The 14,115-nt window shown below is 38.1% G+C and overlaps 1 protein-coding gene across 1 annotated transcript in view; it reads left to right on the top strand.

Moving 5' to 3' along the window:
- The window catches only part of SEC24A (SEC24 homolog A, COPII component), an 81,769-nt gene extending 73,741 nt beyond the window's left edge, over window positions 1-8,028 (top strand). Inside the window, exons 20-23 of the mRNA XM_077768645.1 lie at window positions 1,953-2,057; window positions 2,571-2,663; window positions 4,499-4,602; window positions 5,066-8,028. Coding sequence (XP_077624771.1) covers window positions 1,953-2,057; window positions 2,571-2,663; window positions 4,499-4,602; window positions 5,066-5,180 — 417 coding nt within the window. The 3' untranslated portion in view covers window positions 5,181-8,028. The remainder of the gene's footprint in view (window positions 1-1,952; window positions 2,058-2,570; window positions 2,664-4,498; window positions 4,603-5,065) is intronic.
- Window positions 8,029-14,115: the final 6,087 nt, after the last annotated feature.

Here is a 14,115-nt window from a genome sequence, read left to right on the forward strand (position 1 = left end):
AGTTAGGAATATATATATTTGAAGCAATATTTTGGTTAAAAACCTTTCAAAGCTTAAAGAATTTAAGAATATAAAGGACAAATTGTCTATGAAATTTGAGGAATCTTTGCATTGTCTCATTCTTTCATATGGGCCTTCACTAGAAGACTAGGAAACAGAGCCACTGATAGCTTGTGTTTTTTTCCACCAGAAAAAAGACAAGATTCATTTTTTCTTTCATATTAGAAAACCTCTAGAAATTTCTAAATAGCTATATTGAGGCAGTGCATGTCTTTCTCCTGCTTTTCACATGCACCAAGGCAAGAAGTCTTAAGGTAAGGTAATTAATAGTCCCTGTTAGAGCTAAAGCCTCAAGCTGAAGGTGAAATACCCCTGTTAGGTCAGTATTTGATTTACTTCCTCCTTCTGGTAAGATTCAATCAGGTACCTAAATTAAATAGTTAAAAATGTTTGGTCAAAAATTAAGTTATGAATATTTAAAGGTGTGTTTGTGTTTTCAGATAACAGTATGTCCATTAGAACCGAGAAACTTCCATTTCTGGCCTTCATAAATAAATGTCAAACTGTATATATGCATTAGGCTTTTAATCCTCCCTCAGGATGTATACATGGCTTAAGCCAACACAATCAGTCAATTTTATTAACTAATTATACATAGATACTGGCTGCATTTATTGTATTTTATAATAGTTAAAAATCAGAAGTAAATTTAATTTGGTTATATTTCACAATGGTGTTTTTTTTTTAGATAGACGATAAATACTTTTTCATCTTCTTTATGTTTAAATACAAGTAACTGTGGGCGCCTGGGTGGCTTAGTCGGTTAAGCGTCTGACTTTCGCTTAGGTCATGATCTCGTGGTTCGTGGGTTCAAGCCCCGCATCGGGCTCTGTGCCGACTGCCAGCTCAGAGTCTGGAGCCTATTTCCCTCTCTCTCTGACCCTCCCCTGTTCACGCTGTGTCTCTCTCTCTCTCCTAGAAATAAAAAAAAATAAATTAAATACTAGTAACTGATTTACCTAAGTTTCAAAATCTTGGAATAAACATTGAAAAAAATTTAATTGTGGCTCCATATTACCACATCTACAAAAAATCTTGGAATGCAACGATTTGGTCAGAGGCAAGGGGAAGCTTTAGTGCTATATCCAGCTTTACAGACTGGGACATGTAACCTTCCTCAACGAACCGAACAGAAGTACACTCTGAAGGAGGAAGGGTTTCAGCTCAAGGTTAAGTAGGCAAAAACTGCAAGGTCTGTGTCCTTATTAGGACTTGGTCACACTGAGGTCGCAAACTGCAACTTCAGAAACAGAATGACAAGCAGGATACAATTCAGTGTTTCTGGTAGCAGCTTCAGGATATGGCAGCTGCTGTAGAACGTGGAGAACGTGATAAGATTTATGGCAGGGTCAGCGAATTTGCCTGAATTTTATGTGGACTTGTCACCTCAGGCTGTGTTGACCGGTTTTGTTCCTCACTGATGATTTGGTCTGATTAAAATTTTAGCTTTTCTGGGGTACCTGGGTGTCTCAGTCGGTTAAGTGTCTGACTCTTGGTTTTGTGTGCTCTCTCTCCCTCAAAATAAATAAACTTTAATAAAATAAAACAAAATTTTAGTTTTTCTCCTTTCACATGAGGGAACCCATCTTGTCTGTTAACTGTTGCTTTCTAATTATTGGGGTATTTTGTTCTCAATTATTATCTAGTAAAAGCTTTAACTTTTTGGGGCACCTTGGTGGCTCAGTCAGTTAAGCATCCAACTTGGGCCCAGCGGGCTCTGTGGCAACAGCTCAGAGCCTGGAGCCCGCTTGGGATTCTGTGTCTCTGTCTCTCTCTGCCCCTCCCCTGCTTGTTCTCTCTCTCTCCCCCTTTTTCTCTCAAACATTTAAAAAAATTGTTTTCTAAATAATTAAAGAAATAAACGCTTTAACTTTTTTGCCTAATTTCCTCAGGGTGCACTCAACATCAATGATCGCACCATACCTCAGCCGCCTATTCTTCAGCTTTCTGTGGAGAAGCTGAGCAGGGATGGAGCTTTCCTCATGGATGCAGGATCTGTGAGTTAGTCTGACTGGTCTGGATCATTCCCTCCTTGGACTAGTGCATGTTCAGTCCCTTTAGTATCTCCTTTTCCTGAGCAGAATGTATGCTATTTAACAGATTATATGCTGTTTATGCCAAGCATAAAATGTCTCATCATGCTAAAAACCAATTATTATTAGTTCATTTGAAGTCAGTACAATATCACTAAACATATTTATCATCTTGATCTTTTAAATCATACTCAGTGATAGGAGCGCCTGGGTAGCTCAGTCGGTTGAGCTTCAAGCTCTTGGTTTTGGCTCAGGTCATGATCTCACAGTTCATGAGTTTCAGCCCCACATGTGGCTCTGTGCGACTGGAGAGCCTGCTTGGGATTCTCTGTCTCCCTCTCTGTCTGTCCCACCTGCTCGTGCTTGCTTGCTCCCAAAATAAATAAATAAACTTAAAAAAACATACTCAGTGGTCAAGGTGAGTCAGCAGCAGGCTGTTAAATGCACATCTCAAAATAATTTTTTTCTTGTCCCCAGGTATTGATGCTTTGGGTTGGAAAAAATTGTGGACAAAATTTTCTCAGCCAAGTTCTAGGAGTTCAAAACTATGCATTAATTCCACAGACTATGGTAAGACTGTCTTATTATAGTGATTATAGTAGATTTAAAGGGCATTTCAAATGTGGCAAAGTCATGAACATCCCGTTTTAAATCATCGTATAACACTAGAAGCTTTCCTAAAAAACAAAATGCTCCACAGATTATGTTTCCTTTCTAATTGGAAATAATCATTTTATCTTTTAAAGGCATTCTTTGGGTTACTTTGCATCACTTACTTGTTGTTATGTGTCTATGACAATAGATTATTTTAGGGAGAAAGTAATGAATTTAGTTAATGGCCAAAAAAAATCATTTCCTAGAATTAGTGTTAGTGTTGTAAATTTTTTGTTTTTTTGTTTTTGGCAAGTGATTTCATTGATCTATGGCAGGGTCCTTTTAACTGCTTCTTTAGAGTTAAGAATTGACCTAATTGCCACACAAGCAAATGACTTGTGATCATTGTCAGTTGGATTAATATTTACTATTGAAGAAAATAACAATGAACTCTGTCAATAGCTCTGTGACCTTGGACAGGTCACTAACAGATTTATCCATAAAATAAGAATATTGTTGCTTATGGAGGAGTAACTGAAAATGATCCATTTGTTAAGCTATAGAGCATTTGGATAATTTTCAATTTTAAAGTTAGAATTAATTATAACATGGTATTATTTAGTGTCATATTTTCAGACCCTCGTATCTGTCCCAACTTTGAAATATGTACTTTATGCCAACACTTCTTCATATTTATGGTTTAACTCCATTCACAGAACTCATCAGGGGATTCATGTATTTAAAAGACCTATCTGGGGCGCCTGGATGGCTCAGCTGGTTAAGTTTCTAACTTTGGCTCAGGTCATGATCTTGAGGTTCAAGAATTTGAGCACCAAATTGGCCTCTGTGCTGATAGCATGGAGCCTGCTTCAAATCCTCTATCCTGCTTTCTCTCTGCCCCTCCCTTGTTGTTCTCTCTCTCTCAAAAATAAATAAGCATTAAAAAAATATATACATCTGTCAGAATTAATGCTAGGATAAGCACTAGCTTTCTTTCATGCTTTAAATAAAATTACTGGTCTGGTTGACTAGGCACTTTAGGTAATGAGATGAGAAATTGTCATACTTGATGGGGCGCCTGGGTGGCTCAGTCAGTTTAAAAAAAAGAAAAACATCAACAAAAAAGGAAATTGTCATATTTGTAATAACTCCTGAATGAATCAATTAATTCTAGATGCCATAATAAAATGAAGAGAGGAGGTGGGATGTTCTTCTGGACCAGGGCTCACTAAAGTCTGCCTAAGAGGGCCTGCCACCTGTTTTTGTTTTCCTGGACCATAACTATGTCCATCCACTTACGTACGGTCTATGGCTACTTAGTGGAACATTGGTAGGGTTGTGTATTGCAAAAGAGACCAAATGACCTGCAAACCAAAAGTATTTATTGTCTGGCCCTTTAAGAAGTTTGTCTGCCCCTAGGGCCACCTGAGTGGCTCAGTTGGGATGCAGTTATTGCAGAATTGCATCCCAGTTCTTCTCAGGTCATGATCTCATGGTTTGTGAGTCCCAGCCCCACGTCGGACTCTGTTCTGACAGCTCAGAGCCTGGAGCCTGCATCAGATTCTGTGTCTCCCTCTCTTTCTGCCCCTCTCCAGCTTGCGCTCTGTCTCTGTCAAAAAATAAACATTAAAAAAGAAGTTTGCCTACCCCTTATTAGAAAGCCATAGTGTACACACTCCCAGGCCTGTTCCCTGAGACCTCCTAATCAATATGTGCAGTTCAGCACAGGTGATTCATATACATGGTAAAGTTTGAGATGCATTAGATATGTAATTCAAGTAAATTGGATATTGCTGGTTTTTGTTTAATAGACAGACCTTCCGGAGCTTGATACACCAGAATCTGCCAGAATAATAGCATTCATCTCTTGGCTTAGAGAGCAGAGACCATTTTTCCCCATACTTTATGTAATAAGGTAAGTCGAATTTTTCATTTACTAATAGTGAGACAATCTGTTTAGCTTTGCAAGAACCTATCTTGAATCATTGTTATATGTGACCTATTGCTTAAGCAAACCCTCTAGAAAAGCAAAAGAATTTTCAATAAATATTACTAAATTATGCTTTATATCTGGTTACTAGTAAAAAGTATGTTAAGAGGCATCTGGGTGTTTTAGTTGGTTGTGTCTGACTTCGGCCTAGGTCACAATCTCAGGGCTAATGAGTTCGAGCCCCACGTTGGGCTCTCTGCTGCCAGGGCAGAGCCTGCTTTGAATCCTCTATTCCCCACCTCTCCCTGCCCCTCCCCCCACTCATGCTCTCGCTCTCTAAAATAAATATTTTTTTTAGAAGGTATGTTAAAAGCCTCATGACAATTCCACTGTTTATTTTACTATTACATTTTATCTAATGCATATATTTTTGTCTTTTATTCCTAAGGGATGAGAGTCCAATGAAAGCAAACTTCCTCCAGAACATGGTAGAAGACAGAACAGAATCTGCATTATCATACTATGAATTCCTCTTGCATATACAACAGCAAGTGAATAAATGAACAAATGAAGATATTTGACTGACTTTTAAGGAAATTCATAATAATGCTGAACACCTGAGAATGTGTAATACCTTCCTTTTCTATTAGGTTTGTGGACTAAATGTGATGATTATATGTTCTCACTGTGATTTCAACAAACTATAGCAAATAAAGGACCACAGCAGAGAATCAAACATGCAACTCTGAAATACTGTATTTTTCAAATCAAAATATATCTACGTATATTTGATTGGATACTTTTTTCCTTTGCTGCCAATAATGTTTGAGTTGTTGTGGATTGAAGTAAGAGACAATATTGCAGAGGTAAAGTAAATTTTGTAAAATAAAGACTTCTGTGTCTCAAATGTATATTTCTCATTTTTTCCTGAAATTTTGGCTGCTACATTTAAAACCTCACAAGACTAAGTGTTGCAGGGACATTATAAATCCATTGATAATGATCTTTTTAACATAAAAAAAAATTTAGAAGTAAATACTACATAGAACAACTAGAACCCATCCCCACACCTGTTTTTGTTTTTTGTTTTTTGTTTTTAACTAAGAAAAAGGATCATCATGTTAACTAAAACTAGAGTAAACTAATTTCAGTCTAGTTTGAGAAAAAGAATATGAAATAATACAGTCAAGCTTTAAAATCTGTCAGTATTCTCTATACTTGAAGAACAAAGTCACTTTGAAGTGAAAACTATAATTAAGTGGTTTTCCAATATGACTGCGGAAGACTTGAGTGGACACATTATATCCTATTCTGCAGTGAAAAGAATCAGCTGTCTTCATAAATACATTGGGACTGACAATGATACTAGGGAGATGAGAAACTTTGGTTGTCTTGATCCTTTAAGTGGGCTTTGTTTGGCACATTTCTGCTCTTATGTATAATAAAAGTGTTATATTGGTAAGATGATGAATTAAAGAAATTAAAGGTTTTTAAAAATTCTGTCTCAAATGCTTAAGTAACATTTTTCTAAGGAGTTTAATTAAATTGGAAACCGCTCATAAGATATTTATTCTTGGATATTAAAACTTATTAAAGCATGAATGCTGCTGTTTGATTTGGTGGATATTAAGATTACACAAATTCAGTACATTGAAGTTATGGTAGAAACTTGATTTCTCAACATGCTCAAGAGACTGCTTTTTTGATTGAGCCAGAGAAAGATTATAGTCAAAACCATTAAGTGAATTTTGTTTACAAATAGGTAAATTATACAGTTGTATATTTAAAGTGCTGTGATAGGATATCTTTAAAAGATTTGGCCCATTTTTCACTGATTCACCTTGTCTTGTATGAACCTCTTAAAGTAAAAGTTGGTCACGTGTAATACTTGATGAAAAGATTTTTGTTTCTTTGTTTTAATGGGTTAGAAAAAATGTGTTTACAATCTTGGTCTCATATGATCACCAATGAAATAGTAACTTTCAGGTTTACATCAGTATGAGCTGACTTTAACTGAGTTGTTCTGGGATAGGGAAAAAGCAGGTCCCCATTAGAATATATGCTACTGCTTGCCTGCTGGATCAGAATAATTGGGTTTTATAAAAATGTCCTCTCCCCTAAGCAGTATTAAGGTTTATCTTCAGTATGCGAGTGGTACATTGAACTGGAAATTTTCTTAAAAGCTGCTTCATGTATTAGGAAGCAATTTTCAAGTCATAGCAAATTATGATACATTTATATTTTCCCTTCTTTTAAAGAAACAGAGTCATCCTTGTGCACTGATGTTTCTTAAAATAATGAAAATTCTCTTCTTAATGTGAATTGTAAATGTTGATATTTGTAGGTCCTTTCTTAATAGTAGTGAAGAATCATCCAGAGGGGAAAGTTTGTGCTTCTAGGGACAGTAATCTTCCTTGTGCCTCACTTCATCCCTAAGTGGGTATGACTTGTTATTGCCACATGCTTTGTTAGTGTATTTCACAAAATTACTTTTAAATTTTTACTTTAAAAATTATTTTAGACAGTGTGTAATATGTGCAATCCGGAATAATTTTATAATAGGCAGGTCATAAAAAACATAACTTTAGTTAAGATTCACAATATTTGTTCTCTGGATAATGAGGGAATGAATGAACCTTTTGGAGATACTGATATTAAGCAATTATTTTTTGCAATACTGAATGTGTTTCTTAGTTTGTTGTTTTTTTTTTTTGGCAGTAGGGCAGTACCTACTATCTCATCTTGTATTACTTTTTGATGTAAAGCGACTAATATTTACACTATGCCATATTTTTTTTATTGTAGTTGTAAATTATGAAAGATCCTTGAATTTTCTACAGATCTACAACTACTAAAGTAACAGACAAGGGCAATCTTGGTATTTAAATCTGAGCATGGCAATTCTACCATAAAAAGTACTCTATTTTTCTAATTTCTAGGATTTTTAAAATAACATTTCTGTACGTGACATACTAATATTCACTCAAGCTGTACCATTTTAGTTTGCATATATTTCATTGTTTTAATTTAATGTAATGTACTGAGTCTAACAGACTGTTTTACAATAATTAGAATTAAAGATTTATTTCTTCTAATTAAAAATGCATAACAGCTATTATCTAGGGGACCATCAAATGTGATTTCAAGATTTTGTTAACTATTTCAAATAAAAATCCTTATATAGAAATTTTAATTTTGTAAAGTAGTGTATAATATTGTAACATTAAATTCTTGTTCTCAAATTCACATATGTATTGATCTTCAATGTGCTGTGTTAAATCTTGCATCTCTTAAATATTAGAGACAAGATTTGTCTTTTTACAGTTTGTAATTTTCACTGTTTTATTCCTGTAAAAAAAAAAAAGTCATTTGTAACCCATGCAAATAATCATTTGAAATGTGCTAACTTAATTTGGCTATTCAATAAAGTTATTGAAAGAGCTTACATATAGTGACTAATCATTTAAAGGGATATGGATAACTCACCAGTTACTGAATTGTGCTATGTTGTACACAGTGGAAGGCTGTTGCTGAAAGCGGTTTGAATCTAAGCTGGTGTTAGAGTGATCATAAACCAGGGGCAGCTGGGTGGCTCAGTCGGTTAAGTGCCCAGCCTCAGCTGAGGTCATGATCTCACTGCTGATGAGTTCATGCCCCACGTTGGGCTCTGTGCTGACAACTCAGCTCGGAGCCTGGATCCTGCTTCAGATTCTGTGTCCCACGCTCTGCCCCTCCCTAGCTTGTGCTCTGCCTCTCTCTCTCAAAAATAAATAAGCACTAGAAAAAAAATATAGAGTGGTCATAAACGTAATTCTTGATGCTCACTTTTCAAAGATTGCTGGTTTTAATATTCTAGATTTAAAGATTTGTTTTTAATTTTTTAAAATGTGTTTTAATTTATTTTTGAGAGAGAGTGACAGTGTGAGCAGGGGAGGGTCAGAGAGAGAGGGAGACACAATCTGAAGCAGGCTCCAGGCTCTGAGCTGGCTGTCAGCACAGAACCCAATGCAGGGCTTGAACCCACGAACTGTGAGATCATGACCTGAGCTGAAGTCGGACGCTTAACTGACTGAGCCACCCAGGCACCCCTTATTGTTTTTAATTCTTGACACATTTCAGATACTATTCCATTGCCTTCTGGAGGCTTTGGTTATTGATAAGATGACTACTGTCAGTCTAATTGTTACTTTGGAGATAACGTTAGCTTTCATGATTTTTCTTTTATCCTTAGTATTCTACTCTGAGCTTATTTTTTATCTTGCTTATATTTCAGAGCACATTTTAATATGAAATCCTTGTATGTCTTGAATTATGGAAAATTTTCTATTGAGGTATGATTTACATATAAAGCTATTTTCTTTTAAAGATATGCTTCTTTGTCATTTTCTCTTTTTTACTTCAGAGTTCACATGAGATGTATCTTTTCACTAATTCTTCTTTTGACTCTGTCCAGACTGGAGTTTTAATCTCATCTCGTGAATTTTGTCGGGTCCCTTTCCCGAAACTAGGGGTCATAGTAGTGTTTTAGGACTCCTGTCCTGCAATGATTTGGGAATGGGTAGACTAGTTGTCCTCTCTTCTGCCTCCAAACATAAAAGTTCAAGTCCAAGGCTATGAGGGTCAATAGCAAAGGAGATTTGGAATAATTTTTGGAGGGAGAGCTTACCTCAAGCAGTGAGTTTAGTCTGTTTGTCTCTATGTGTTATGCAGCACACTTACAGTGCTTTTCAGCCCAAAGAATGTGCTATCATTGTCTGCTTGTGGACTTGCAGGCCAACAGGCCCCTGACTTGAGCTCTGCAATGCTATGTTTTGGTCTGCTAAGATGTTTCTCTGGTTTTTGAGTCTAGTTATTTGTTTTTCTCCCTTGACATTGTTAGCTGCTGTTTCTGTGTGGAGTAGAGAGGAATCCAAGCAGGAACTTACTGCCTAAATTTATCTCCTGGAAACTGAATTCTAGTTTTATCACTAATGACTCAATCTTTTCAGTTCTGTGTCTACATTTTATCAAATATTATTACAAGCCTGCCTAAACAATACTATTAGCATCATATAAAAATTATACATAAGACTCATTGCAAATGCCATGTTTGGGGGCACCTGGGTGGCTCAGCGGGTTAAGCATCTGACTTCGGCTCAGGTCATGAACACGCCATTCGTGAGTTCGAGCCCCACACCCAGCTCTGTGCTTACAGCTCAGAGCCTGGAGCCTGCTTCGGATTCTGTGTCTCCCTCTCTTTTCTTTCCCCACTCACACTCCATCTCTCTCTCTCAAAAATAAATAAAGATTTAAAAAATTAAAAAATAAAATGCCATGTTTTGATAACTTCCTCTAAAAGAAAAATGTCTGCAACTATTCACATAAGTTTAATCTAGTGCTGTTAGTGCTAGATTTGTGGCAAAGTGGGAATTTTTTTAAGTTAATTTATATATTTGAGGGGCGGGGAAGAGAGAGGGAGAGACAGAATCCCAAAAGCACAGAGCCCGATACGAAGCTCCAATGCACAAACAATTAAAAATCAAGAGTCAGACGCTTAATGCACTAAGCTACCCAGAGCCCTCAAAGTGGTAAAGTTTTAAAGGATGAATTTGCCCTGGTAAAGTCCACAGTGAGGGAGATAGAAATTAATATAAGAATCTTAAGTATGTAGGGCACCTGTGTGGCTCAGTTCATTAAGTGTCCAACTTTTTTTATTTTTAAAAATGTTTTCCACTCACCAAACTGCACAACCAAAAAGCAAATAACCCAGTGAAGAAGTGAGCAGAAGACATGAATAGACACTTTTCCAAAGAAGACATCCAGATGGCCAACAGACACATGAAATGATGCTCAATGTCACTCATCATCAGGGAAATACAAATCAAAGCCACACTGAGATATCACTTCACGCTGGTCAGAGTGGATAAAGCGAACAAATCAGGAGACTATAGATGCTGGCAAGGATGTGGAGGAATGGGAACCCTCTTGCACTGTTGGTGGGAATGCAAACTGGTGCAGCCCCTGTGGAGGTTCCTCAAAAAATTAACACTAGAACTTCCCTATGACCCAGCAATAGCACTGGTAGGAATTTACCCAAGGGATACAGAAGTGCTGATGAATGGGGCACATGAACCCCAATGTTCATAGCAGCACTTTCAACAATAGCCGAAATATGGAAAGAGCCTAAATGTCCACCAACTGATGAATGGATCAAGAAAATGTGGTTTATATATACAATGGAATACTACATGCCAATGAGAAAGAATGAAATCTGGCCATTTGCAGCAACGTAGATGGGACTGGAGGGTGTTATGTTGAGTGAAATAAGTCAGGCAGAGAAAGACAGATACCACATGATTTCACTCATATGTGGATCTTGAGAAACTTAACAGAAGACCATGGGGAAGGGGAAAGGGAAAAAAAGTTACAGAGTGGGAGGGAGGCAAACCACAAGAGACTTTTAAATACAGACAATAAAGTAAGGGTTGATAGGGGCTGGGGAAGAGGGGAAAGTGGGTGGTGGGCATTGAGGAGGGCACTTGTTGGGATGAGTATTGAGTGTTGTATGGAAACAATTTGACAATATATTATATTTAAAACTGTTTTTCTTGGGGCGCCTGGGTGGCTCAGTCAGTTAAGCGTCCGACTTCAGCTCAGGTCATGATCTCACGGTTCGTGGTTTCCAGCCCCGCGTTGGGCTCTGTGCTGACAGCTCAGAGCCTGGAGCCTGCTTCAGGTTCTGTGTCTCCCTGTCTCTCTGACCCTGACCCTCCCCTGCTCACACTATCTCTCTCTCTCTCTCTCTCTCAGAAATAAATAAAACACATTAAAAATTTTTTAAATGTTTTGTCTTATTTAATTCTTGAAAGAGAGAGCATGAGACAGGAGGTTCAGAGAGAGGAAGAAGGATCCAAAGGGGCTCTGCCATGACAGCAGAGAGCCCAATATGGGACTCATCAGCTGTGAGATCATGACCTGAACTGAAGCCAGAAGCTTAACTGACAGAGCCACCCAGGTGCCCTGTTTTGGATTCAGGTTATCTCTACGTTTGTGAGTTCAAGCCCCATGTCAGGCTCTGCACTGATAGCAAGGAGCTGCTGTAATATCTTTACACTTCTAATTCTTATCTAACTAAAGGGGCCATCATGCATCTAAGGAGACAAAATTTTCATTTGGCTTCTATAGGCTTCCTTAAATGGAAAAGATATGGTTTATCCTGGAATTGTATTCGGTTTCAATTTATCAGAAGTATACTTCATGAAGTTCTCCACATTTATTATACTTAATTATTTCAGTTTTAGAACTTTTTAAAGACACTATTGGGGACTCAGATGTAGGTCTGTACACAAAGTCAGGGGAACCATTTCTAATGCTTAATAATTATTAACTAGGGCATGTCCCTGGGACTTAGCTTTCATCCAATCAAAGGAGAACGTCTGTGTTTATTTTTTAGATTTATTTTTTAATGTTTATTTTTGAGAGAGTGTGAGTGGGAGAGGGGCAGAGAGAGAAGGGGAAATGGATCTGAAGCAGGCTCTGCGCTGACAGCAGTGCGCCCAATGTGGGGCTCGAACTCTTGAACCACAAGATCATGACCTGAGCTGAAGCCAGATGCTCAATTGACTGAGCCACCCAGGTGCCCCTATTTCTAAATAAATAAATGTTTATTTATTTTGAGAGAGAGAGAGACAGAGAGCACTCAAGCATGCATGCCAGCAGGGGAGGGCCAGACAGCAAGGGAGAGAGAGAATCCCAAGCAGGCTCTGTGAAGTGACCACAGAGCCCAACCAGGAACTCAATCTCTCCATAATCATGAGATCACTACCTGAGCTAAAATCAAGAATCCTGGGGTGCCGGGGTGGCTCAGTTGATTACTCTTAGGACTTCAGCTCAGGTCATGATCTCATGGTTTGTGAGTTTGAGCCCCACATTGGTGAGCCCCACCTTCAGGTTCTGTCTCCTTCACTCTCTGACCTTCCCTGGATTGTACTCTGTCCAATCCAAGCCAAAAACAAAAAAAAACAAAAACAAAAACAAAGAGTTCCATGCTTAACCTACTCAGCTGTCCAGACACCCCAAAAGTCCATGTTTATACCTCAGCTCCTCCTGTTACTGAATCCAAAAGGTAAACTATTAGATTTTTTTACACTTCTTTCTTTTTCTTTTTAAATTTTTAACGTTTATTATTTTTGAGAGAGAGAGAGAGAGAGAGAGAGAGACAAAGTATGAGCAGGCAAGATGTAGAGAGAGAGGGAGAATCAAAAGCAGGCTCCAGGTTCAGAGCTGTCAGCACAGCGCCTGATACACGGTTCATACTGATAAGCTGTGAGATCATGACCAGAGCAGAGGTCAGATGCTTAACCGACTGAGCCACCCAGGTGGCCCTACACTTTTTTTCTTAAACTCTTATGTTTTGAAGAGGTGACTAACAGTTAAATACAGTATTTCATTATCTTCTGTTTAGGGCGGGTTTCACCTGCTTCCTAATTTTGACTATGAGTGTGACTCATTCTGGTTTCATTGCAGGGTACCCACTAGATTGTCTCACTCTCTGCAGCCTCGGGTGTGAATTGGCCACAATGCCCTCTCAGCAAGGGTTGATGGGTGATTCAATTCCTTCATTCCTTTACTCATTCACTTCGTCTTTATGATTAAAAGCTGCATAGCAAACGCAGGACTGTGTTATGGCTTTTGTGTGCTCTACACATTTTTCTTTCATGGGCTCCTTCCTCCATAAAGGCATTATTAAATTGTATTTTACGACTGTGTTGGTATAAGGATGACTATAATCTAGGTTGGATTCATTATTATACATTAATTATTATTACGCTTTTCTTCTGACTTTAAAATAATCTAAAATTAAAACACTTTCTCAGGCTTCTCATACTATCATGGCTCTCAACGCTGCTTTAAGGAAAAGTGGGCCCTGCTGAGTGCTCACATTTTTCCAGGAGTTGCAGTAGCGAACAACACACAATGCTTGTCTTCGTGGAGCCTACATTCTAGCTAGTGAGAAAAAGACAATAAACAAAATAGCACTTTTACCTTGCGAATCGGTTATAAGTGTTAAGAAAAAGGCAGATAGGAGAACGTTACGGAGTGTTGAGAAGGCAATTTAAACAGAATGCACAGGACACTCTCCACTGGGGAAGCCTTGAAGGAAAATATGAAGCCTGGAACACGGTAGGTATGTACTTAAGGAAAAAAACCATTAGGGAGAAAGACTCAGCCACCAACACAGAACCTAAATACAACTCTCTCCAAAGCGTCGCTCCTGGAGTTACGTATTTCCGCAATTTAAAAGCGAGGTCGTAGAAGGTCACTGTAAACAACTGCCTGCCGCAGCAATCTCCATTTTGCTTGTGGGCACAGACCTAACCTACATACGTGCCACATCTGTATTTTTCTACCGCCAGTTAGACTGGGTGTCGGTTTTCTTCACTTCCTCGCGAAGAGCAGGGAAACCTGTTGACGGAAGAGTTGAACATTGAGGGTTAGCAGGAGCATGATGAACTAGGG

Source organism: Crocuta crocuta, unplaced genomic scaffold (genome assembly GCF_008692635.1).
Source record: "Crocuta crocuta isolate KB4526 unplaced genomic scaffold, BGI_CrCroc_1.0 scaffold64, whole genome shotgun sequence".
In the NCBI taxonomy this organism is placed as follows: Eukaryota; Metazoa; Chordata; class Mammalia; order Carnivora; family Hyaenidae; genus Crocuta; species Crocuta crocuta.